The 26,884-nt window shown below is 40.9% G+C and overlaps 2 protein-coding genes across 3 annotated transcripts in view; one reads left to right on the top strand and one right to left on the bottom strand.

The window, feature by feature from the left end:
* Window positions 1–18,346, bottom strand: part of BABAM2 (BRISC and BRCA1 A complex member 2) — a 329,882-nt gene extending 311,536 nt beyond the window's left edge. The window contains exons 1-2 of one of the 2 annotated variants that reach the window (XM_028516209.2): window positions 18,219–18,346; window positions 15,319–15,470 (exon numbers count right to left, since the gene is read on the bottom strand). In XM_028516209.2, the coding sequence (XP_028372010.1) occupies window positions 15,319–15,446 (128 nt within the window). In that variant the 5' untranslated portion in view covers window positions 15,447–15,470; window positions 18,219–18,346. The remainder of the gene's footprint in view (window positions 1–15,318; window positions 15,471–18,218) is intronic. The other variant, XM_036027789.1, reaches the window with a different exon arrangement.
* A 209-nt stretch (window positions 18,347–18,555) lies between these two features.
* The window catches only part of RBKS (ribokinase), a 78,081-nt gene continuing 69,752 nt past the window's right edge, over window positions 18,556–26,884 (top strand). Inside the window, exon 1 of the mRNA XM_028516220.2 lies at window positions 18,556–18,806. Within this exon, the coding sequence (XP_028372021.1) occupies window positions 18,718–18,806 (89 nt within the window). The 5' untranslated portion in view covers window positions 18,556–18,717. The remainder of the gene's footprint in view (window positions 18,807–26,884) is intronic.

The following is a 26,884-nucleotide window of genomic DNA, read 5'->3' as shown; positions in this document are numbered from 1 at the left end:
ACTCCATGTCTTGGTAGCATGGCCTAATGTAGTAGGTGTCCTTCAGGGTCCAGTGGCACAGCCTCCGTTATCACCCAGGCTGGGTACTCAAGGTGCGCCCACTGTGTGGGCTGTGTACACCCTCCTCTTGTAGTTGAGCCTTGGTTGCTGTTGACATTCAATAAAAGGGATTTACACAGGCCAGTCAGCTGAAAGGATTGGCTGTGACCAGTTACCACCGACCTCCACCCACCATGGAGGATCAGCTGTGCAGGGGCAGGGTGGTGGTGCTCTATCATGGTCTGCAGCTGTCCACAGGCTGCGCTGGCCCTGAGATTTCCCACGTGGTACAGGCCAAGGTCAGCCCCCACCTGTGTTTTGCCCAGGACCTTCCTGCCTGAGCTATAAAGCAATCTGCGATGGCCTCTACTTGTGCTAGGCTTGGAGATTCCCAGGAGATGTTTAAGTTGTGAATCTAGGCTAGCTGCTACTAGTGCTGGACCTGGGGCTCACTGAGTCCAGCTGCTGCTTATTTGAGAGGATTTAGGAAGTTGTGAAGCATAAACCAAGACCAGCTATTCATATGGAAAAGCAGCTCTGATGGGCCGGTATGTTGGGTAGGGTGAAGTCTCTGGGGATCCTCAAGGAGGGTCAAACAGTGTTGGCCAGGTTGTGGGCAGAGGGTTTAGAAAAGGTACGATAGCCTTGCTCGCCTTGATGCCAGACACTTCAGTTTCTCCCTGTATAACACTGGTGTCTTTCAAGCTGCTGTCCCTTTGCCGGAGCTCAGAGGGAGTGAGTCTGAGTAGGTGAATCTGTGTGTGGGCTCCTTAAGAGGAACTTCTTGGGGCTCTAGCAGTTTCTTCCACCAACTCAATCTCCACTGATTTTTGCAGCCAGAAGTTGTGGGGACTTATCTTCCTGGCCCTGGAACCCTGGGCTGGGGGCCTGGTATGGCACTGGGACTCCTTAGTCCTGATATATCCCGCCTTAATTTTTATCCACCACTCATGGGTGAGAGACTACCCCCCTTCCACATCTGCACCCCTCCTGCCAGTCTGGATGGATGTGGTTTCTTTAATTCTGTAGTTGTCAGACTTCCATTCAACTCGATTTCTGACGGTTCTGAGTGATGGTTGTTCTATATTTTAGTTGTAATTTTGGCGTGGTTGTGTAAAGAGGCAAGCCATGGCTGCCTATGCCACCATCTTGACCAGAAGCCCATACGTGTTTTTAATATCATTTTTCCAATAATTCATTTTTATTGTATTTTATAAAAAGTTATCACTTGGTAGCAGATTGGAAATTTCTTAAAACATGTTTAAAATTCTGGGGTTTCATCAATGACCATTTGAGAAACACTTCTCTAAAGATCCTTTAAATGTTGTAGGGCCTTGGATATGAAGACAAACTGCTTTACTTTTATGTCCCTCGATCTCCTATTCACTTTGGTTTCTCTATTGCAATAATAAACGTTACTAATTTATTCCATACCAAGGTTTCTTTTGATATCTCTGCTAAGTTGATAGTAATCAATATAGTTCACTGCTTAAAATTTATTATCAGATTATCTTTCTGGCTGCTTAGAATTTGTAACACTACTTCATTTGTATTCAGATGTAGCTCCAACAAATTCTTGCATTCATTCATTATGAGAAAACATTAACTAATTTGATGAACCAGTTTGGAAGGGTCACCCAATCTTGCCACACGACCACTGGCATAACCCATGGCAGTCAGTCATATAATTTCCTAGAAAGTCCTAAAGATATTACATTCCAGCTTAGTTTTCAACCCCAGACATCCACACCTGAAGGGCGGGCCTGCAGAACCCTAAATTCACGCTGAAAGACCTGTTATCTCTGCAATTTTGCCCATCTTCCTAGACTCTCAATTTTCCATTTGAACTATTTTGGTCCCCAGAATCCTTTTCTGACTTACACTTTCTTTTATTTCTTATATAGATATGTACAGAGATGGATTTAATAAGTGTATTTATGAAAACCTGCCAATAAAAAATTCCTAATGGTATTTTTATTACACAAAAATGTCATAAGCACTACCCCGGGATACACTGAGTAAATACACAGTGTTGTGCTATGAGAAACTATTCCACAATGACAACATTACATATGTTTAGTGAAGATTTACAGCGTCATTCGATTGTCCAACTCTTCAGTAACTCAAATAACGGGGAAAAAAACAACCTGACAATAAAATACCTACTTGCTTTTAATTTCTTCCCCAGTACCAACTATGAAACTATATTCTCTCCCCACAGTCTTTAATTTGTAGACACCTACAAACTCTTGTCAAAGTATCTATTGCTCTGAGATCCAGCCCATTTGTAGTAAACTATTGCCTAGAAAATATTTACTCTTTTAGATGGCTACTTTTTCTGAATGATTTTCTCATACTGAACTATTCCTCATGTTTAAGTTTTAGTCCAATTGCCTAACAAATTTCAGGATTCTAATCAGTAATTTTTTTCATGCTCATATCTAAAGATAGCTCACAAATGTAGATGGCTAGAAAATCCATTCCACAGTATAATATATAAATAAGTGATTCCTATCTTTTCCTGGCCAGTGCTTTCTTGGGAAAAAAAAAAAAAAGAATCATGACCTCTAGTAGAGAAGACCTAGGATCTAGTCCTGCCCTCCCACCACGTAACACCCTGAATGAGAGTTTCTTACCCTGTCAGAGACATATATCCTCACGTGTTTAAAAAAATTCTTTTTAAGGAGAATCATAAAAACATTCCTCATAGATCTACTGCGGGCAAAGACAGCCTGGGGGTGGGGGAAATTTTACACTACTTACAAATACTAAATTCATCTACTGCTCATTTCTTCAGAGAAATATATTTTTATATATATAAGAATATATATATATATAAATAGCCATTGTCTATTTAGAGCTCTGAATCTACTGTTGGCCTTGGTTAGTATCCACTACGGGATCCCTGGTAAAATCAATTTTAAATTCTTTCCAAGAATGTGAGAAATTGAGAGTTCTCTCATTTCTACAATATAAACTATACTTGCACGAAGAGTCCTGATGATAAACCTATACTGGGAATAGCACAGAAAAGTGACAAAGCTGCTTTTCTTTGAATTTCATTCTTCCTCCAGTCCATTTATTTCTTTTGCCTTCTTTCCCAATGTCTGTCTTTATTCCTAATACCAATGCAAATTTCCCCTTCTGCTATCTCATCCCACTGGGGTCCTACAGCAGAAACTAAGCCATATTCACTTTTTCTTTTTTTTTTACAAATTACATTTAAAAATTTCACTGTAGAAAATACTAATAATACAGAAATGAAAGTACCAAGTACCCCCCTCCACTGTTCATCCCTCCTCCCATTCCTGAGTTTACCACTGTACTGAGTTTGTCAAAAGAGCCCTGGCCAGGTGGCTCACTTGGTTGGAACATCCTCCTATGCATCAAAAAGGATGCGAATTCCATTCCTGTTCAGGGCAAATACCTAGGTTGTGAGTTTATTTTTTATTTTTAAATTAATTTATTTTTTAATTTTATTTTAATTGTTCAAGTATAGTTTTCTTTTACTCCCATCCCAGCTCACCCTCCCATCCCTCCCTACCTCCCTCCCATTTCCACCCCCCCTTGTTTTTGTCCATGTATCCTTTATACCTGTTCCTATAAACTAGGTTGTGAGTTTAATCCTGGGTTGGGGCATGTACAGGAGACAAATGATTGGTTTCTTTCTCTCTCCCTCTCTCTCCCTCTCTCTCTCCCTCTCTCTCTCCCCCTCTCTCTCTCTCTCTCTCCCTCTCTCTCTCTCTCTCTCTCTCCCCCTCTCCCTCTCTCCCTCCCTCTCTCCCTCCCTCCCTTCCTCTCAAAAATTAATAAACAGCCCTGGCTGGTGTGGCTCAGTGGATTGACTGCAGGCCTGAGAACTGAAGAGTCGCCGGACTAATTCCCAGTCAGGGCACATGCCTGGGTTGCCGGCCAGGTCCCCAGTTGGGGGTGTGTGAGAGGCAACCAAGCAATGTTTTCCTTGCACACAGGTGTTTCTATCCCTCTCTTTCTCCCTCACTTCCCCTCTCTCTAAAAATAAATAAAATCTTTTTAAAATTTTTTAAAATTAATAAACATATCATGGAATGAGGATTTTAAAAAAGGAGTGCGGTAACAGCATAAAGAAAGACAAAAAGACTGACTGTGAAGAGGAGAGCACAGAAATAAACCCTCACACATATGGTCACATGATTTTCACCAAGGGTGCCAAAATCATTAAACAGGGAAAAGACTGTCTTTTCAACGAAGAGTGTTAGGAAAACTGAATATCCACATGAAGTTGGACCCTTATTGTACACCACACACAAAAATTCCGAATTAAAAATTCAAAATGGATCAAAGACCTAACTAACCACAGGAGCTAAAATGATGAAGCTCTTAGGAAAAAAACATAAGGGGAAAGCTTCATGACATTGAATTTGGCAATGATTTCTTCGGTATGACACCAAAAGGACAGGCAGCAAAAGGGAAAAACAGATAAGTTAGACTTCATCAAAAGAAAAAAACTTGGTGCATCAAAGGACGCTATCAACAGAGTAACAAGGCAACCTACGGAACGGAAGAAGGTATTTGCAAATCACGCATCTGACAAGGGACTGGGACCCACAATATACAGGGTCCGGCAGAAGTGACATCTGCTGGAGTGTGGTTGGTAGGGTAATAATATGGGTGTGATAATTCATACTTTTAATTTGAACATTTCACCTAAAATGTCACATTGTGTGCTTGAGTGTGGTATCGTTATGTCACAGAATTATGTGCTTTTGATTTTGTAATAAAACAGGGTTGGTATTTATGCCAGACCCTGTATTTAGAACTCCTATGATTCAACAATAACAAAAACCAGTTAAAAAATGGGAAAGGGTCTTGAACAGACAATTCTCCAAAGAAGATATACAAATGACCAGTCAGCACATGAAAAGATGCTGAATTATCACTACTCATCAGGAAAATGAAAATAAAAACCACAATCTGATACCACTTCACATCCATTAGGAAGGCTATTATTTAAAAAAAAAAATTAACCAAGAAAGAAATAAAATAACAAGTGTTAGTGAGGACATAAAAAACTGGAACTCTTGTGCTTTGCTGGTGGCAATGTAAAATTGTACAGCCACTATGGAAAATGGTATGGAGATTCCTCCAAGAAATTACACACAGAATTACCATACGATATAGCAATTCCACATTTCGGAATGTGGAACTGAAGACAGGGACTCAAAGAGATGCTTGTACACCCAGGTTCATACCAGCAGTATTCACAGCAGGCAAAAGGTAGACGCAACCCAAGTGTCCATTAGTGGACAAATGGAGAAACTGAATGTGCTACATTTATACAATGGAATATTTATTCAGTCTTAAAAAGGAAGAACATTTTAATACACACTGTAACATGAGTAAATCTTGAAGACATTATGCTAAGCCACATAAGCTAGTCACAAAAGTACACACACTGCATGATTCCACTTAGATGAGACATCCGAAGTAGTCAACTCCATAGACAAACACTAAGACGGCCACTGCCTAGGGCTGAGGGAGGGTGGAGGGAGGAGGTGCTGTTAACGGGCACAGAGTTGCGGTTCTGCAAGACTGAGGGGCTCTGGAGACGGATGGCGGCAGCAGCTGCACAACAGCGTGAATGTGTTTCATGCCGCTGAACTGTGCACTGGAACATGGTTAAAGTGGTAAGTTTGTTATGTCCATTTACTACGTTAAAAAAGTACATGCCAAGCCTCAAACTGAACATGTTAATAATGTACTGAACCACAAAAAATTTTAAATAATGTTTTTTAAGTGAAGAGTGTCAGCAGTCTGTAGATGAAAAAAGCAACTGTTCTGAGGACACCATACCCACCTAACAGTGGAACATCAAAATGTTCTCCAAAACCTGCGCTTGAGTCAAAATCTCTTCTCAATAAGTTGGCAAGAGCAAAGGTTGAGATAAAAACCGTTTCAGAAAACAAAAAGAATGTATTTTTCAAAAAGTCAAGAGAAGCAAGGTCAATGGGAAAAACTACTTTCATAACAAGCCATTAGAAAGATAACCAAATTACCCAGGAAATGTGGCCCTGAAAAGGAAGATTACAAAGTTATTTCTCAAGAACATGGCACCAAAAAACAAGAGTAGTCAAGTAACATGGATGCTGAAGAGCATGTGGATAAGGTGTATGTGGGCACTTTAACAGTGATGACGTGGGAATCATTAATTTGGAACCTTAACACATGTACTGAATGAGCCCCACTTATCTTCTAATCTTAAAGGACTTGGCAAACTTTTTGTTCTAATGCAACAAAGCCAGTCAAAAACTACTACCTTAAAACTGTACAGAACAGAGGGGACACAGATAATAGCAGGAGTTTTTGTTTCCTTGAACAATGCAAGGCAGAGCTAGGAATACACTAAGTGAATCTTCTATGCCCTTTCCTTTACACAGTAGACTGGCTACTTCCCTTCGCCCCTTCCCCTACCCCAACTTCCAGACCAAATGAAGTCACCCAGAAATTCTTTTTCTGCAAGGCATGAAAAGCCCAAAACTGACAACCACCTGAAATTCCAGACCCGGATTTCTTCTAGCACTGGCCATCCGGACTCTGCGGGAACCCTGTGGAATCCTAGCAAATGCTCCCAAAGTCAGTGATTTCATAGTTCGTGCTGACTTTTCCCACAAAAATACTAAGTACGAAATACAAGTGACAGCACTTTGAAATGTTAAAAGATCCATAAACTGTTTAAGTAACCAAATTACATTATTATAATTAAAAGAAAACTGAATAGGCAGCTACCAGGTTACAGGTTCAAGATCTAAGAGTAGAAAAGAGTATGAGCTGAGGCATGAGGAGTAGGGGAACTTTGTTTCTTTTCGGTAAAAAAGCCAAAGAAATAATTCCTGAACAGACAAACTGGACTCGGTAATAGCACTCAAAATATCAACACCCTGCACGTGTCTGCAGGGTCTCTGGATGCTCCAGCACTCAGATAAGCACCCACACCCCAGCAAAAGTTCTGCCGTGTAACGTCTCCAACCCCACCCACTCACCGCCACGCCAGGTCTCCACCCTCCACCAGCACCCCTAATACAGTCTGCACGCCTTCTTGAGAAGCCTTGGCAGGCCGTCTTCCTCAGCCTTCTGTCAAGAACTATTCCATGTCTCTGCTCGAGACAACTAATGTTCAGTCTTTACTAACTGTTGAAAACTGCCAGGTCTGTCTGCCAAAAAAAAAAGTTGGTATCCCTAACCCATTCATCCTTCAACCTAGTCAATCTTCATAACATACACAAAGTTTTGCAAATTGATAAGAAAAAGACAAATAACCCACCAGAAAAATGGACAAATGTCATGATTTGGTCATTTTTATATGCACATATGTGTGCATGCCAATAAACAAAGCAAACTTAAAGAGCAATTCAATACAATTTCTGTCTACTGAATTAGCAAATAATCCTATAAAATTTATAATACTGATATTACCAAAACTATAGAGGTACTGGCTCCTCATATACTGCTAGTAGGAATACAAACTGATGATATGTTTCTGGAGGGAAATATAACATGCCTGTTTATATGTCTTTACATATGTAGATCAACAATTAAGTATATCAAAATTCTTAAATACTCTTTAGCCTGAAAATTGGAAGTGTGCTGACACATAGGCATAGGAATAGATGCATCCATTTAGGCACTTTTATTTTTTATAGCCCCAGAGCAGATCTCCAGGTAATGGATCTGACAATCCCCTAACAAAAGGTCAGGTTGCTGAGCCTCAGTAACTGACAAGCCCGCCTAGGCACAGAGCTTCAATCCACATTCTAAAGCCCCACTCTGTAAGAGACATGGACAGCCAAGGATCATCAGCTGGGGGAAAGCCACCAACATGAAAGACAGCACAAACCACACATAATGCAAGGTATGGGGGTGGGGAGGCTTTTTTTATACTGGAATTAGTCAAGTGTACCTTGATTTTTACAAAAACTGTAATATTAATATCCTTACAGAGACGACATTGCATCCATGAAACTACAACAGCACGTGTGTTGAGGGTCTCCACAATTACAGATTCAGGCTTCCAAAATTTGAAGGGGAGATAATTTGCAACTTAGACTTCTGCACCTGCCCAAATTATCAATCAAGTTTGAAAGTAAAGACATTTTCAGACTTCCGGGAACTCCAAAAATGAACCTCCTCCTCTCCCTTGCATAGGATGCGGTTGGAGTGCATGCTCCAACACAGCGAGAGGGCACCAGAAAGCAATACATGAGATTCAACACAGGAAGGAGGCAAAGGGAAACCTACCATGAGAGCTGCAGGGCACAGCCAGACTACAGTCAATCCAGACTCAAGAGGGTCTCCCACCGAGCTTCCCACCTCAGCAGGTGGCATGCTCATCTACCCACTTTCTCAAGCTCTCTCAAACCCCAAATTCAACAGCCTCACGGTTTTACCTTGGAAATAGCTTACAATCCATCTGCTCCCTTCTTGCTATCTCCATTGCTACCAGCTTATTCTTTTTTTATATAAATGCTTCCATGAATTGATTTTTTTGTTTTTTTTCTTGTTTTTATTTTATTTTATTTTATTTTTTTAGAGAGGGGAGGGAGAAAGAGAGAGAGAGAAACATCAATGTGCAGTTGCTGGGGGCTGTGGCCTGCAACCCAGGCATGTGCCCTTACTGGGAATCGAACCCGCGACACTTTGGTTTGCAGCCTGCGCTCAATCCACTGAGCTACGCCAGCCAGGGCCAGCCTATTCTAAGACTCCATCATCTCCCACCTGATCTATTGTAATGGACAGCTAACTAGTCTCCCTTATCCTGTACAATCAGAGATTTTTTAATATAAATAAGATCATGTGTGAAAAAAAAAATAAGATCATGTGACTCTGCTTAAAATCCTCTAGTATCTTTTCCTTCCACCCAGAATTAAACTCAAGTTTCCAAATACAGCTCACAGACCTCTGTATAATCTGGCCCCTGACTATCTTTAGAATCTCATGTCCTGCCCGCCCCCTCTCACTACATTCTAGCAGCAGTGGCCTCCAATCCTTGAATATGTGAAGCTCTAACCCGCATTTGCACACTGTATCCTTTTCACATCCACTTCCCCAGCTCTTCACACTGAATTATTCTCATCTTTCATGATGCAACTTAAATGTCACTTCCTCAGCTCTCAATTAGCCTCTCACCAGGTCAGTTTCCCTTCATTTCCTTTTCTCTGTGAGTTAAAAAAAAAGGGGGGGTTGTTAACTGAATTATGGTATGTCTTAGTAGAACAGTATGCAACTATATAAATGAGGTTATCAAAAAGTATGTAGAATATATGGCTCAGCAAGACAATTTTTAAGAATTAGAAAAAGATGGAAAAGGAGAATTTTTCCTACCAGCTACCATGGCACCTGTAATAGTTAAGACAGTGTAGAACTGGCACAAGGGCAGTGAGGCTGACATGCCAGGACAGGAAGCCTGGAAACAGATCACATGTAACAGATGTAAACTTGACCTAACAGCAGCAGCATTACAGGTCCATGGGCAAAGGATGGCCTTCTCAATAAACGATGCTAGGGCAACCAGTTACCTAGACGGGGGGAAAATATATCCCTATCTCACAACATGTTTTATAGAAAATATAAATTTCTATTTAAAGACTAAAAAGGAAAACAGGTAAACTTTAAAATTCTTAGAGGAAGATTTATTACTTTGGGGTAGGTCAGAATTTCTTGAAATGGTGGCTTCCTCTCTCTTACAAACACGCACACAAGCACAAATCTAAAAAATATATACAGGGTCCAGCAGAAGTAACGTGTCCTTGAGTGTGGTTGGTAGGGTAATCATTTATAGTTTTAATGTGAACATTTCCCCTAAAGTGTCATATGGAGTGCTTGAGTGTGGTATCATTATGTTACAGAATTACATGCTTATGATTTTGTAATAAAAGATTTTGTAATAAAAAGGGGCATTATTTGTGTTAGACCCTATGTATTAATAAATGTGACTTCATGAAAATTAAAACTTCTGGACATAAACAGCACCAAATGAAGAATATAAACTGCAGACTGAATGTAGATACTTGTAATACATATAACTGCCAAAAGATCAGTATCCAAAATGTTTACAGAATTTCTTAAAATCTCTACAAAAATATAATCACTAAAAAGATAGACGAGGGATATTACCCCCTCCCAAAATCTGAACTGGTAATAAAGATATGAAAAGATATTTCACTACACTAGTAATCAGGGAAATACAAATTAAAACCACAAGATACCATTTCACACCCATTAACTTGGCAAAAATTTAAGTCTGACAACACAGAGTATTGTTGAGGCTTTAAAACAAAGGGAGCTCTCATTTCTGGTAGAAGAAAATTGATACAATCAGGCAATATCTAATACGATAGAAAATGCATATACTCTAAGAGCCAGAAATTCTATTTCTAGAACTATACCCTAGAGGGGTACCTTTCAAACTTTTCTGAGCATCACAAACATATTTTGCCTTGTGAGCCAGTGCACACATATTTAACTGAAACAAAAATTCACAAAACAGGAGTTTATTCTTATTATGTGTCACACATAATGGAAAATACAATAGTTTCCATTGTATTTTCACTCATTTTTTAAATGTTGGAGTGACTCAATTGCTTTTGGAACCACTAAGTATAAACATACCCAGTCCTAAAAAACTCTGCCCAAGAAAATATTCTCATATATATCTTCTTGCACAAAGGTAGAAGAATCTTCATTATGACATTCTTTGTCAAAATAAATTTAAAACAACATAAAAGTCTATCGGTAGGAGAGTGACTAGAAAATTGAGGGCATATTCATACAACAAAATTGTATGTAACAATGCAAAGGGAAGAACTGGGACCTGAAGTATTAATAAAGATAAATCTCACGAACTTAATACTAAGCAAAACAAGCAGGTTGCAGAAAACTACATGTTGTACAATATGATTTGTATGAACTTATTAAACATGCAAAATAAGACTATATATTGTTTAGAGAAACATTTTTCCACATTGAATATATAGTGTATAAAGATATGCACAGAGAAAAAGAAAATAGATCCCAGAAAAGAAAGTGAAAGAAAAATAGCCAAGTGAACAATTAGATACTAAACAGTTAATTAAGAATTGCCCATCTTAAAATTAAAATTGCCTCCTAGGTCAGAAGCTTCCTTCCAAGCACCAGACTAATAAAGAAAGGTTCAGCCCTGGCTGGCATAGCTCAGTGGATTGAGCGTGGGCTGCGAACCAAAGTGTTGCAGGTTCAATTCCCAGTCAGGCCACACACCTGGGTTGCAGGCCATGGCCCCGAGCAACCGCACATTGATGTTTCTCTCTCTCTTCCTCCCTCCCTTCCCTCTCTAAAAATAAATAAATAAAGTAAAATAAAATAAAATAAAATAAAGAAATATTTTTTTAAAAAAAGGTTCAACTGCCCTCTGGAGAGTAATACAGCCATATTGAGCTTTGAGACCAGTCTTCAAAGCTCACAACACCCATCTTTTAAAACTGTTCTATTGAGTAGTCAAGTACCCTGAGTATCTATCTATTTTTAACTAGGTAATGAAATTCAGAACATGGACAAAAAACGCAACAGGTACTTGTGGGTGGATGAAATGTCACAGCAGATGCCCCAAACACAGCGATGTGCCAATAAGGTTGAGTCACTGTGATATGCTGAAAAAAGATATTAAGGCTCAGCTGCCACAGGTTGCAGTGAGCCCTCTCTGCTTTCCTCTCTGTTATATTTGCCAGGCATCATTCCAGAATGCTGGGCACTCAGACATCTTCAAGAATAGTAAATCGCTAAAAATGACAAAATATGGCATCTTACAAACAGCATATGCTCGTGATCAAATTAACACAGAGCAGAGAGCTAATAAACATTCCCATGAAATAAGCTCCTAAAATTAAAAATTTGGCCCCTCTAGGTCTCAATATATTTTATACCTAAAAGAGAGTAAACCCAGCTTCGTAATTTCAAACATGTCAATTCATTTGTCAGGGAATGTCATTTAAAAGGATTATGTGTAACAGAATTTAGGGAATAAGCTACCAGATCAATCAACATGCTTCTGAGCAGCAAGTCCAAACCACTCTGATCTCCAAACCAAGCAGCTTCTTTAGGAAAACATCTAACCCATTCATTCATTCAACCCTTACTTACTATATGACACGTCAAAGTATACCTGAAGGAGGCATAAAAATAAATTAAACAAGATCCCTGCCCTTAGAATACTGAAAGCCTAGCAATGGAGTTTGAAAACGTACAGTCTTAAGACAAGGTAGGAAGGCTTGGGTACCATAAGGGACATAAAGATGAATTGTTTTTTTAAAAACCTATTGTGAATAGATTCTTGACTATCTATTCCTCCTGTGAGACAGATCTAGAACACAGATGCTTAGACCTCATCTCTCCAAGACCAAGTAGGTACATATAGTAACAAGACTAGTTCTCATGACTTCTAAAATTCAGTCCTCATTTTACACCTTCTATGTATACTGTGTCCTATGGGGTGTGCCCCTCGGAGTTAATAGAATCACAAATGTGGATCCCAATTCTTATAACTATCTCTCTATATATATCATCAATAAATAAAAAAAAAATTTTTTAAAGGGAAATGCCAAAAGTGACACCAAAAAGAAACCATTCTTTTCCCTAATTCTGCCATCGTTTGGCTATAAGAACTTGAGGAATTCACACTTAAGGAAGAAAGAACTGAAGAAAGAACTGTTAATGAACTTCTAAAATTCATTCCTGGATCTTTCACACAAGTACTACATAAAAGGCATCAGCAATGCTCCAAATTAATAAGGCTTTTCATATCATTTTATACATAGCAACTTTATTCATGGAGGTAGAGGTATTTTTATTCCTTTTTTAAATCGGAATAAAATAAATTCCATAAGTACTAAATGTCATTAAATGCCATTTCAAATATTTTTCACAGAGCTAGTCCAGACAGGGCCAGGTCTGGTGGATTCATTTCCAAGTTATCATCAGATCCACTATTTACACTTAAGCATTCAACCAAACATTCAGAATCTGGGAGCACCAAAGAGGGAATCTGCAGAAAAGAAGTGACTTTATGTCAATGAACCCAACTGTTCTCTTAGGATTTAGATAAAGAAGCAAGAAGTTCAGATTTACATCATCTTATATAAACCAGTCCCCAGTCTTCTGACACCAGTCCCCTGTCATGCCTTCAACATCTCTGAAAAGAATGTGACGACTAGACAATAAAGACCTATTTTTGTGTCCTGTCCATTCAGGCCAGTAAACATCCCCGGTTCCCAGGTTTGTTTGCTTTTCAATGACAGCGCTAGTGAGATATAATTCACATGCCATAAAATTCACCCTGATAAGTGCACAATTCATTCGTTTTTAGAATATTTACAGAGCTGTATAACCAACACCACCACCTAATTTTAAACATTTTCTCCACCCCAAAAAGAAACCCCATACCTATTGATTAATGAAATTGAAGACAATACCAGATCTTTGAAAAAGAACCCTACTGTTCCAATGTCATGCCCAACTAACTTAGCCTTTTTTTTAAAGATTTTATTTATTTATTTTTTATTTTTAGAGAGGGAAGGGAAGGGGAGAGGGGGAGAGAGAGAGAGAGAGAGAGAAACATCAATGTGCGGTTGCTGGGGGCCATGGCCTGCAACCTAGGCATGTGCCCTGACTGGGAATCGAACCTACGATGCCTGGTTCGCAGCCCGCGCTTAATCCACTGAGCTACGCCAGCCAGGGCTAATTTGGCCTTCTTTATCTTACTGCTAAAGAATGTCCGTCTCTATCCCTATATCCATATCTTCAGCTAAGTCAAAAAAAGCAAGGTTTGTAGAAGGCAAAAGGCAAAGAGCCTAAAAAGAAAAGCTACAGAGAATCAAGAATTTAACATTTCTAGTAAGAAAGTGCTCAAAGAACGATGGAGATATCAAAAGACACAAAAGCCAACTTGATGAGCTCCCAATGACAAAGGCTAAACCAACTGAGTAATAAAATAAAAGAGGACAGTATCTGGATATTAACCCACCGGACAAGATAAATACATATAAATTCATACAGATATAAATAAATATCTGAATAAATAAATAATCTCAGGGGAAGGGACAGCACTTCCTTATAGCAGAACTGAAATTAATACATGTGGAAGGAATACGGGAAACAGAAAACCACTCTTAGGCACCAAAGTAAAAACAGTTGCAGGCAAGAACCAGCCACAGATGCTGAAATCAACAGTCGAAAGTACAGTGAGAAACAGAACATCTACGCGGTCCCAAAGCATCATTCTACAAGATGCTTACTACTTACAAAGGGAAAATCACTTAACTTTAGAAAGAAGAAACCTGGAATTCACAAGCTTAACCAAGCAGTCAAAATTAGCATACCAGTAACAACATATATGAACATCGTGCACATGTGACGCACTGAAAAGGTGCAACACCACCCCTGTAGGATGCTTGCAAAAAGTGCATTTCTTTTTTTTTATTTTGCATCTCTCATTCTAATAAAGAGAAAACACTAGACAAACCCATACTGAGTGACACTTTACAAAATCACTAACCAGTGCTATCTTTAGAATCGTGAAAAACAAAGTCAGGTACTGCCACAGGCTGGGGAGACTAAGAAAACATGACAGCTAACGCAGCTTATATCCTGGAGATCCTGGACCAAAACAGGGCATTAGTGGGAAAACGGGCAAAATTCAAATAAAGCTTGTAGAAAAAATAACAGTATGGTAACAATATTAATTTTCTGTAGAATTTTTATAAATCTCATGTCAATCTAAATTTACTTCAAAATAAAAAGTTGAGTTTTTTTTAATGCCACCTCTGTAGGCATAAGATCTCACCATTTCGACCCCACTATGAAAAATGACTCATTTTCACTACCTATTATAATTTTCCTATTAGGAAAGATTATCAAATGGTGTCAAATTCAGAATCTCAAAACCCAGTTCTTATAGTGCATACTGGGTTATAGAAGACATAACTAGAAAACGAATCAGTGAACTAAAAAATACACTTGCCAAATTCAACACAGCATACTGTTAACAAAAATCTATGCCCCCCTTCCCCACTGCAAAGGACACAAAGCAATGATCATAAAGGAATGGCCCACAACACAAATAAAACAACTTAAAACATAAAAGGTCAAGAACTGGACAAAACCAACTGAATCGACATGTGATAAAATCATGACGTGATGGACTTCCGCGGCCAATCTCCGTGAGTCTGGCGGAAAAGACTTTCCATTAGGTAAAGGTTTGGTTCTGTTACATACCCAGATTTCAAGTCAGTTATCCTCAAACAGTTTGTAGCATCCAGTCCCACCTTTCCATTGCGGACCACACTAGATATGAATGGGGAAAGCATTGGAGAAATTCGGTTCAAGGCCACTTCTGGGGACATTTTAACTGGACTTGTAAATCTCCACTGAAAGCAGAAAGAGAGAATTGGTGATCAGAGTATCCAAACGAACTCCATATAACAAGCTTCCCGAAAATTGGCCCAGCATGAAGAGGTTTCTCTTGCAGGGATAAATGCAATGCCTCACCTCCTGTCTTAAGCAGCTTCTCCCATCGAAACCATCTCCCTGCTCCTCACCTACACCACTGCCTTTCATGAACAGTGGACACCCTTGAAATCCAATTCCCTCCTCCTTTCTGAAGCTGATTTCTACACTGCCACGCTCCGCTTAGTGCTCGCTGCCCCATTCTGTTTTACAACTGGCAGGTTCCACTTTAGTTGAGGCCTTAAGGGGCCTTCACTGAGGATCCTCTCCCTCTCCCTCACCCTCTCCCTCTAAAATGCAAAACCCACCTACCGCTAGGTTAGGGATCCTCCTTCTGTGAGCAAGAATGTTGCTGATCACACTATATGAAAACCTGGAACAAGCATAACTTGCTTACGATTGGAACTTACTAGAAATTACTTTCTTCTGATATACGTCTGTTCTTAACTGTTCCTGCGCAGTGTACTATAACCACCTGCTTAGTGATCTCTTTCCTGGAGAGATCTCAAACGAAACACCCAATAAACATTTCTAAATAAATAAATGAATAAGGAGACAAAAGCTAGAGAGATACTTATGTGTGCAGAGAATATGCCCTCCAAAAATTTTGGTACAGGACAGAATATCTGAAGAATAGATGCAGCAAAAATCTACTTAACAATTAAATCATGAAAACATACACCCACCCAGATACTTGGCAACACAAATGCAGATCTAAAAGTCTTTGTAAGGCACTAAGAAGTTCTTAAACTCGAAAATGCAAAAATAAAACCAATAAGCCATATCTAAATTACTTGGAAACCCACGGGGGTGGCAGAGGGAGCAGTAGTACATGAATTCCTCTTAATAGATTTCTAAATGAAAGCCTCTATTTTCAGAGGTGATTAAGTCCACATAGATGATCATTTTCTTCCTCAGTCTGAAAGGATAACCCCACATCAAAAGCAGTTAATTTCCTGCAAGTTACAAGTAAATGATGTTCTGGTTCTAGTTTCCATGTATTATACCATACGAGAACTTACATGTTCCTGCTGAAATAAATGTTGAAAACTAGTACCGGTTTTAATCATTTCAGACAGTAATAAAGGGAAGAACTGCAGTGATCTTTCAAGAAATAATAATACTGTGACCCTCCTGGGTGATGACACACAGAGGTGTCTTTGAGTCACTAGAAGCCTTATACTTTAAAACCTAAGCCATCCTCTCTGTAAATATAAAACAAGCTCCTCCTCTGAACACTCAACAGACGACCTCCCTCCACCATTCCAACATGTCATCACAGAGTAAGAATAAACATCTAATGCATGGTAGTATCCACTTCACAGATAAGAAAACTAATAGCAAGACTGACTAACTTGTTCAAAGTCACCAACCAGGCAAGCAGAAGGACCAGAATGCAAATCCAGATCTTTCTCAAAGTACTCTATTGTTATCTTCCTCCCAAATAAACACAACTTGAATCACCAAAGAGAAAAGCATCAAAGTGGTTTTTTTAGGTAAACATCTTGTAAAATTTTGACAACACGGCATGAATTTAAGCCCGTGGTTGCTTTACAACTAGAAACAAATTAGACCACTGCTGAAATTGGCCTGACCAATGGCACCAGTCAAATGCTAAAGGGCACCAACCTGCTCCAGAGCCAAACTATACTTAAGGTGCCTACAACCCATTCATCCTATTTCAGCAACTGTCATGACCTTAGAATGACACCTGAAGGAAGGAATTTCTTTGTTTCTAGAAGAGCCACAATACAATTCTTTGACAGTTCAAGGTTTCATGCAGTGTTAAAATCTGTTTCAACTGTGACACGCTATGACTTCTCTAAAGCAGAGGGAAAAAAAATACTCCAAAATCCGAGGTCACAGAATAGATAATGCTTCGCTGGTGCAGTCCCTCTGAGCCAGGGGTGTGGCTGGGGGGATCATCCCCCAGCAGTAGCTTTTACAATTCCCAGCACTGTAATACATGTCAGAAGACAGGCAAAAATGTATGGTGACCAGCATCCCTTGAATGTCAGTCAGGAATTTGTATTTCCTGATTTTGACATATTACAGAAGGAAAATGCAGAAATACAATTTTTACAGGTGTCTGCTGACTGGAAATAAGGTCACATAAGGTCTTTTGATCGGCCTCCTGGGGAATACAAAGACGTCTACCGCGTCGTCCAGTTTCTTGCAATTAAGATGGGATGACAAACACGGAAACATGTGCCCTGCTGACGTCATGGAACGGAAAGGGGTAGCATCCAGCTGCGTCACGTCAACGTCATGCAACGCACGAAGGAAGTTACACTGGAGAATTTCTCAAAGGGGCAGCATTTAAGCAAAACAAGCCGGCTGAGATCCAAAGAATGACCACCCCTCTCTAGGAGACATTTAAAAGGGGCACCCTCCCTTCTCCTAAATTGTATGATTCCATCAAGCGAGAAGGAGGAAGTCAGGTTAATCCGGGACCAGGGGGCGGGCTAGGTGAGGAGAAAGAGTAACTCCTGGCCTTGGGGTCTCCCTCTGGAGGGAACCAGAGTGAGGGGATGAGCAGGGCATCTTTGGAACAGGGGCCTTCTCCACAGGAAGGGGAGGCGAGCTCTGGGCACATTTAAACCACGGTCCTCGGCACCACCTGTGCGACTCGGGATCCAACCTCCCCACACCAGCCCCAGTCTTGGTACCTGGAACTTAATCCGTTCGGTAACCGGCGACTACTTGGGGTACAGGTTACCCGAGCGCGCCCCCGAACGACGCACCGACCTGCGCGCGCACCGCGGGCCGAAGCGTGCGCGCCCCCGGACGTCGGCCCCGCCCTGCCCCTCCCCGTCTGCGGCCCAGCCCGGCGGCGTGCGCGTCCTGGGCTGCACGGAGCCGCCGCTCGGGAGGGCGTCCCCGTACTGCCTGATAGTTCCTTCCTCGGCGCCTTCTTCGCGCGTGGGGAACAGCGCGGAGGCTGGAACTATCGCAAGGGCCTTATAAGGAGACGCAGTGCAGGGAGACGATTCCTGGAAGAACTGGGGACAGTTGGGGGGCGGAGTTATTCGGGCATTCAGGTGGGCGACCCGCCTAGACGTCTGGAAGGCCCGGGTAGTTAGGGAGCGTAGGAGCGGCGTCTCTGGTTACGGGGTCGGACAAAGGGTAAAGGGCACCCTCCAGATTGGAGAGCGCCACCTTAGAGCCATGGCTGCGTCTGGGGAACCCGGGAGGCAGAAGCAGGAGGAGGTGGCGGCGGTAGTGGTGGTGGGCTCCTGCATGACAGACCTGGTCAGGTTAGTCTGGGGCCAGTACGCTGAGTCCGGCTGGGGGAGGGAGGGAAGTGTGTGCTCTTCTCTCTGCCTTGGGACTGGGGCCTTGGGGATGAAGAGGGCCCCCTTTTGGAATGCGCTACAGGTTCCCCCAGCCCGCAGGGTGCATTGATGTGGTGGAGGAGGTAGGATGAGTTTGTCAGGTGAGGGAACGTCAAGGCCAGGGTATGGTGAATGCCCTACTGGTACCGGAAGCGCCTGCTCCTCTTTTCTTGACCAGGTTACAAAGCCTCTGCCCTGGCGAGCCGAGTGAGTTTGGCCAAGTTATTTTTACCCCCAAAATGGGATGTGCCTGCCTCCCTGAGTTGTTGTGAGGACTGAATGAAATACAGGGTTCTGTGTTCCGGAATACTATCTAGGTTGGGTGTTCTTCGTCTGAACTTGTGTTAAAAGAGTGGAGCAGAGATCAAAAAGGCGGTGATCAGTCACCTTTCACCATATCGATTGTTGGCAGTCCTGCAGTATTTCATACTTGCAACTTCTTTTACATTATTCTAGTAACCATGGTGTGAGTCAAAATAAAAACCGATAAACAACATTTACAACCATTTTTGAAAGTGATCAATAATGAAAGAAAATATGCTAAATGGAAATAATTGAATTAGGTTGGTGAGATTAACTAGAGAGAGCCTTTCAATTTGTTCTTTTTTTAAATGAAAATGGCTTTTGTGATTATAAAACTATTCATTATTTAAAAATATATATTCCAAGAAAATCCTACCACTCATACAGCTTCAGTTTAATATTTTGGTGAGGAGCTTTTCAGATACAGTGCTATTTTTATATTACAAAAATTAGAAAGATGAACAGGCCATACTGCAGTAAGGCTTCATCTGCCTCACAACCTCACTTTTCCAAAGGATGGCAGAGAACATAGAAATAAATAAAAAGGACTTGAGAAAATCAAAATAAGCCACCAAATCCCTGCACCAAACTGGGTTTTACTTGGAAAATGGTTCTAGGGTCTTCACATAATCAACTTAATATTTCATAGCTTAAAATGTCTATTAAGTTCATATATCCAGGCCAACATTGGGGAAGCGAGAGTAGAGAGGGGAGAGACCGCTGCAGGCAGACACAGTGATTGCCAGAAACCTGAAAGGGACTGGGAGTGTGTAACAACGAGCACCAGGAGAGTTTTAAATGCCAGTGGCCTTTGTTTTTCCACAAATATTTGAGCTTCCTGTCAGACACTGCCAAGATAGATGTGCTTCCTTTGGTGACAATCTAGTTGTGACAAGGCTACACGTCCTTTTGGAGAACAAGCGTCAGCAAACCTTCTGTAAAGGGCCAGATAGTAAATACTTAGGGTCTAGGTCACATCTTTTTTGTTGTTGTTGTTAACAACCCTTTCAAAATGTGAAAACTATTCCTATCCCCCAAACCTTGCAAAAGCAGCCTCCAGGCCACAGTTTGCTGACAGCCCACTATAGTAATTAATGTTAGTATAATAGGACTCTTTTCAAGAAAAGATAATATGGTACCCATTAGTTTTTGATAGAAGTATAAAAGGTATGTGTTTCTTCTTAGAAATAGTTTCATCAAATGTATTGAAAGTTTGTTACCTAAAGGAATAAACCTTTAGATATCTAAAATAATTCATTCCTTAGAAAATCGATCTAGCTAAATGTTTACCAAAGGGGAAGTGGCAGAAGAGTAAGAAAGCTCAACAGTTTTCCCAAGTAACCTCCGTAAGCAAGAGTGTCAGAGTTAAAATTCAGAGCCACTTCCTTGTTTGTCTAAGTCAGAGCTTTCTGTGAAGCTTGTCTATCAGACATTAAAGATAATTGTAGTACTTCCTAAAATCAATACGCTTGCTCCGACCCATGTGGCTCATTTGGTTGGGTGTCATCCAGCAAATCAAAAGGTCGCTGGTTTAATTCCTGGTCAGGGCACATGCTGGGGTTACAGGTTCCATCATCCCAGTGGGTACTCGGTTGGGGCACATGTGAGAGGCAACTGATTAATCTTTCTCACCCTCCCTATCTCCCTCCCTCCCCCTCTCTAAAAATAAATAAAATCTTTACTCTTTAACTGTGGGGATGGTGGAGTGTTAGAGACCCATGTTAGTATCTGTCAGGGTTTTACTATCTCAGGTCAGAGCTAGAGGAGTTTAGAATGATTTAGCCCAGCCCTTCAGTTTATAGGTAAGTAAACTACCACCTCTCTAATGTCTCTTCTCTTGCTGCCTTCTTTCCTGAATAAGAGGTGTCTACCCTTCACAGGAATCACTAGTAAACATTTTATTCCCATAGACTCTTTCCCGTGACATTTCTACAAACTTCTCACGGTATCTGACTACTTCTGCCTCTGAAGATGTTATAAAAATACTTGAATATAGTATTTTTAGTTAAAACCCCGCATCTGTGATAAAGTCGAGTCCAGCTTTACTAGTTATGATACATATCATGATTGTATTAGTTTCCTATTGCTGCTGTAATGAATAGTCACAAACTTAATGGCTTAAACAATACAAATTTAGTACAGTTCTGGAGGCCAGAGGTCTGACACAGATCTCACTGGGCCAAAATCATGGTGTCTGTAGGGCTGTGTTCCTTTCTGAGGGCCCTCGGGGAAGCGGTTTCCTTGCCCTTTCCAACTTGTGGCGGCTGTGCACATTCCTTGACTCGTGGCCCCTTCCTCCATCTTCAGAGCCAGCAACTGCTCAGTCCCATCTTTCTCATGCGGCATCACCCCAGCACTCCCACTTCTGCCTCCCTCCTCTACACCTTGAGGACTCTTGTGATTATATTTGGCCCGAGCACATCATTTAGGATAATCTCCTTATTTTAAGACAGCTTATTAGCAATCTTCATTACTGCTGCCTTGTAACAGCATATATGCAAGTTTCAGGGATTAAGATGTGGACATTTTTGGGGCAGGGTGAGGGGCGGGGAGAGGCATTATTACAGTGGTTAAGCTTAAAGTCAAAAGGATTTATAATTCTTAGAGGACCACTGAAGCCTATCAGTCCATCATCCACATTTTACAGCCGAGGTAACCGAGAGAGGTTAAATAACTCACCCCACGTCACTCAGCCAACAGGGGCATAGAGAAAGCTGGAATCCAGGTTTCCCAACCTTTACCTTTCCATTGTATCGGTCTACCTCCACCTCTGTCTAGTATGTATTGCCCTTTGCATCCATAGTTCATTTGAGAGCTTGTAGTTTCATTTATTAACTGTTTACTTTGTAAGCTAATAAGGAATAACAACTAAGGATTTATAATTTTCACTTCTGAAGATAATATCTTCATTACTACTCCTTATTGTACTTCTAAGTTTAACTATCCCTAACTGGATACCTACGCCTGTGCTGTAGAATCACTGGAAATGAAACTACTTCAGTAACTGAGCCCTCTTGGATGGCATCCAAGTCTAACTCACTTTATATATTACAGTACTGTGTGCCAGACACAGCTAATTCAATCAATGAGCAACATTTTTTATTCATTTCTAATTTTAGTTTTCTATGAATAGTAAGCTCCGTACTAATGATTTTTTTAAATCATTAACTCACCTAACATGGCAAACAGTGAACATTATTTAATACCTACCTGTATTTGTCATTATTCTCTTCCTTCCTTGTGAACACTGGTCTCTGAAGTTCCACGTTACTAAAATAAATCAAGCCTGTCATTGTGGAAAATGAAGTCAGTTCCTCCAAAGACAGATGACCATAAAAACCCAATAACAAATGAATTTTTTCGACATTAGGCTCACACGCCTTGGTTAGTCATGCTTTCACTAATAACCTTTATTTCTTATGACATGCATCACACATTTTTCAATTATTCATTCGACAAGTATGTGTTGATTTTATACTGTGTGCCAGGCACTCCTCTTAGGTGCAAAGGATACAGCAAAGAAAAACACAGCCAAAAATCCCTGCCTCGTGGAGCTTACATCCTTCTTCTGTAGGAAGAAGACAGTATCAGTAGAAATAAGTAGAATATATAGCATGTTAGATAAATGCTAAGGAGGAAAATAAAGCACCAAAGGGAGGTGGGGTGGCAGTAGTAATTTTAGATCACTGGCCAGAGAAAGCCTGAGAAGCTGGTGTTGAGTAAAGACGGAAAGGAGGAAAAGAAGAAAGCCCTGCAAATACCTGGGTCTTCCCCACGTGCAAAGGCCTTGAGGCGGGAGCATGCTCTTACGATCAGTGAAGGACAAGGCGTTCAGCGTGGCTGAAGAACTCTGATGATTAAAGGATGTTGGGTCATAACCTGATTGAGATGGAAATCCGTTGGCAAATTTGAGCACAGAAGTGACATAATCTGACTTACATTTTAATATAATCCCCCTGGGAGCTACCTGCGAGAGTGACTGAAGGAAGGCTAGGGCAGAAGCAGGGGGACCAGTTCAGATGATCACAGACACCTAGGTAAGAAGAACCTAGCTCGAAAGTAGTGCAAGTGGGAAGAAGCGAGCATCTTTTCAGTGTATTTTGAAAGCAGAGCTGGCAGGGTTTGCTGAGAAGTACAAGACAGGCCAGGGATTACTCCAAGTACTACAGCCTCTGCAGGCGGAAGGGGACTTGACCACTGCTGAGATACGGGAGATTGTGAGCAGAGCGAGGTGGGTAGGGGGAGGGCATTATCAGGGGTGTAGGGTAGACGCGTGAGATTTGAGGTGCCTATTAGACATCCAGGTGCAGGGTCAGGAAGGCAGGTACAGGAGTTTAGATCTTAGAGGAGAGGTCCAGCTACAGATATAAATTGGAGAGGCCTCAGTGTGTGGTTGATATTTAAAGCCGTGGGGCAGGATGAGATCACTCAGGGTCTGAACTCCTAGGTCACTCCAGCACTTAGAGGATGCTTTTTTTTACATAATCTGTCTCCTGTGTCCCAGGCTCTCTCTACCACTAAAATTTGCTTCGAGACAAGTCTAATAGAAACCCATGTTTACATTTCCATGGCAATAGACTGTGATGTCAACTCAAACCCCACGTTATCCCTTTCCATGCTCCAATTAAAAGTGATAGCTTGAGAGATAAGACTCGTGTTCAGCCAAGCATCCAAATTTAATCCTTGGCAAGTCAGGAAATGATTGCTTAGTTCTCAGAAGATTTTAATTGGATAGTGGAGTGAGTGAATGTAGAAGTTTTTTGACCCAAAGCAGATGAAACATAGAACCTATGTTACTAAAAAAGAAAAAAATCAGCCAGAATGTTATACTGTACCGAGAATGTGTTTGACCTAGTTACCCTCTAACCTGTGTTCACCAGAAGCCTCTTGACTTGTCATATTTAGAACATAAAAATCTTTTTTGCAGTCACAATTTCAGAAAAGCAAGAGCCAAAGGAATATTGGTCCAAAAAGTAGCATGTTTTACCAATGTTAGGGAAATATAATATCCTTTATTGTTCTTTCTACCACTTAAATTGGTCTCGAAAGTTGCTTATCAGTTACCAATCAGTATTTAAATTACCGTATTTTGCTGTGTATAATGTGCTTCTGTGTATAGTATGCATCCACATTTGTGGCCCAAACTTGCAGGAAAAAAATCTTTCATTTTAATTTTTAAATTCAATTTTTTATTTATTTATATTTAGAAACAAAAACGATTATTGTATTCCAAGGTATTATTTTGCATACACATATCATTATTGCTTTCTAGAGTTATACTTTTAATGCATAAGCATAAATAAAAGAATTAAAAGCATAGATATGGAATGAGTACTACCTATGTATAATGCGCATCCTTATTTTTCCCTCCAAAATTTGGGCAAAAATATGGGCATTATACATGGCAAAATATGGTAGTATTTTGTTAAACATGTTTCTGCCCCCTGAATTCACTAGTATCAAAAGAAATCATTTGTGGACCATTTGTTAATTTGGCCCCTTCAAAGGAAGTATGTTCAAAAGTAATTACATACGACAGAGCACATGCACGGTGTGATGTCACTGAGCAGTCCCTTTGTAGTCCAGTCCTTCTCCAGCTCTTTGTGTCCTAGTGTCTCTGTGTTCTTGGGAGAGAGAGGTCAGGAGGGCTTTGGGGGTAGAAGTTGCCCTAGTGTTTTGATTACTTGTATATAATATTGAAATACTGGCACTGCCCTAAGTTCTAAGATGCTGCAATTAGTAACACATGGGCACTGTTCCCGAGGAACTTGCAGGCAGACAAACAGATCATGGTAGTCTGATGTTGTGCGTGCCTGGAGGTTCTGTGGGAGCACAGGAAAAAGTTCCCGGATGAAATGCCTCCCCAGTCAACTCTTGAAAACCCAGCAGATACTAGCCCGGCCAAAAAAAGAGGAGGGAGTCACAGATGTGGGTGTGCACGGGGTGTGCTGGGGACAGCAACCACTGGGTGTGCGGCGCATCAGATGCAAGATGTTGGTGAAAGTCCTTACCAGCCATGCTGCAGTGCTTGGGTTTCATTCCGCAGCCTGGGAGCCGGCAATGGGCTCAGGGTACAGGAATGATGTCGTCTGTTTGTACTCCACACAGCTCTCTCTGTGCCAAAGGCAGATTCAACAGAAGGCAATGTTTTGAAGGTACCAAAGGCATTCTTTTTTTAAGTTTTATTTTACTTTTTACATTTTATTGTATTTTCTCCATTACCATTTATCCCCTCTATACCCTGTTCCACCTCCACACAACCCCCACCCCCCACAGTCACCACACTGTTGTCCGTGTCCACAAGTTCCTTTTCTTTTTTTCTTTTATTCAATCCCTCCAACCACCCACCCCCACCCCTGAGCTGTCAGCCTGCTCTCTGTCTCGTTCTTGAAGACAGGGGAACCCATTTGAAAGGGAAAGCAATAGTCTTCACAAGAGATGATGAAGGCCAGAACCGGAACAGGAGCGATGGGGGCAAAGAAGAGGAAAAGGGTTAAATAAATATTTAGGGGATATAAAATAGTTGAAAACATCTGTTAAATCCAAATGGGCATGAATCAAGCATTACTTTTCTGGTCCTTCATGAGCAAACCCTGGCACTGACAGTTAGCTTTCCCAGAGTAACAAGACCGAAAAAGTGGAGTTCTTGGAAAGAATCTCATCTTATGGAACAAAAGCGTTCTATGCCTCATGCTATTTTTTGGCAGAGGCTGGGGGCAGGGGACCACTACGTTATAATTTAGTTTCACTCCTTAAGTACCATTATTATGTCTTCTTTGATCCATCAGTTATTAGAAGCATTTTTTAATCTCTTAAATATGGAGGGGTTTTTTTAAGATTTTATTTATTTTTAGAGAGGGAAGAGAGAGAAACATCAATGTGTGGTTGCTGGGGGTCGTGGCCTGCAACCCAGGTATGTGGCCTGACTGGGAATCGAACCTGCGACACTTTGGTTCGCAGCCTGAGCTCAATCCACTGAGCTATGCCAGCCAGAGCAAATATGGAGGTTTTTAATACATCTTTTTATTATTAGCTTCTAACTTAACCTGTTAAGGTCATAAAATATTTTCTAAACAGACTATTCTTTGAAGAGACTTTATATAGAACCTAGCATCTGATCGATTTTTGTAAAGACATAAAAAGGAGGAAAGGAAGCAAGCCATGCAGGTACCTGGGTCATCCCCATGTGCAAAGGCCCTGAGGTGGGACCACGCATTTTATGATCAGGAAACAAGTTCAATGTGCACATTAGAAAATTTGTTATTTGATAGATGTTAGCCATGGTGTTTTCTGTATGTTCATTAGGCCACCCTGACAGTTTGATTCATTTGTTGATTATTTAAGAAATTGTGTTAAAAATTACCAAACATGATGGTAAATTTGTCAGATTTTCATACATGTGTGTGTAAAATATATACATATACACACATATACATACTATTTTTTAAAGGTTTTTTAAATTTATTTTTAGAGAGAGGGCAAGGGAGGGAGACACAGGGAGAAAAGCATTAATCGGTTGCCTCTTGTACGAGCTCCGACAGGACTAGACCTGCAACCCAGGCACGTGCCCTGAGCAGGAATCAGAGGGACGGCCTTTTCCTTTGCGGGAGGACACCGACCGACTGAGCCATACCGACACCGATCAGGGCTATCTGTACTATTTTATTAGTATTAGATTAGAACCTTTTGTTCTCAAT

Source organism: Phyllostomus discolor, chromosome 6, assembly GCF_004126475.2.
Source record: "Phyllostomus discolor isolate MPI-MPIP mPhyDis1 chromosome 6, mPhyDis1.pri.v3, whole genome shotgun sequence".
Lineage (NCBI taxonomy): Eukaryota > Metazoa > Chordata > Mammalia > Chiroptera > Phyllostomidae > Phyllostomus > Phyllostomus discolor.
Note: the sequence above shows the minus strand (reverse complement) of the source record. Positions and strands in the feature narration are given on the sequence as shown.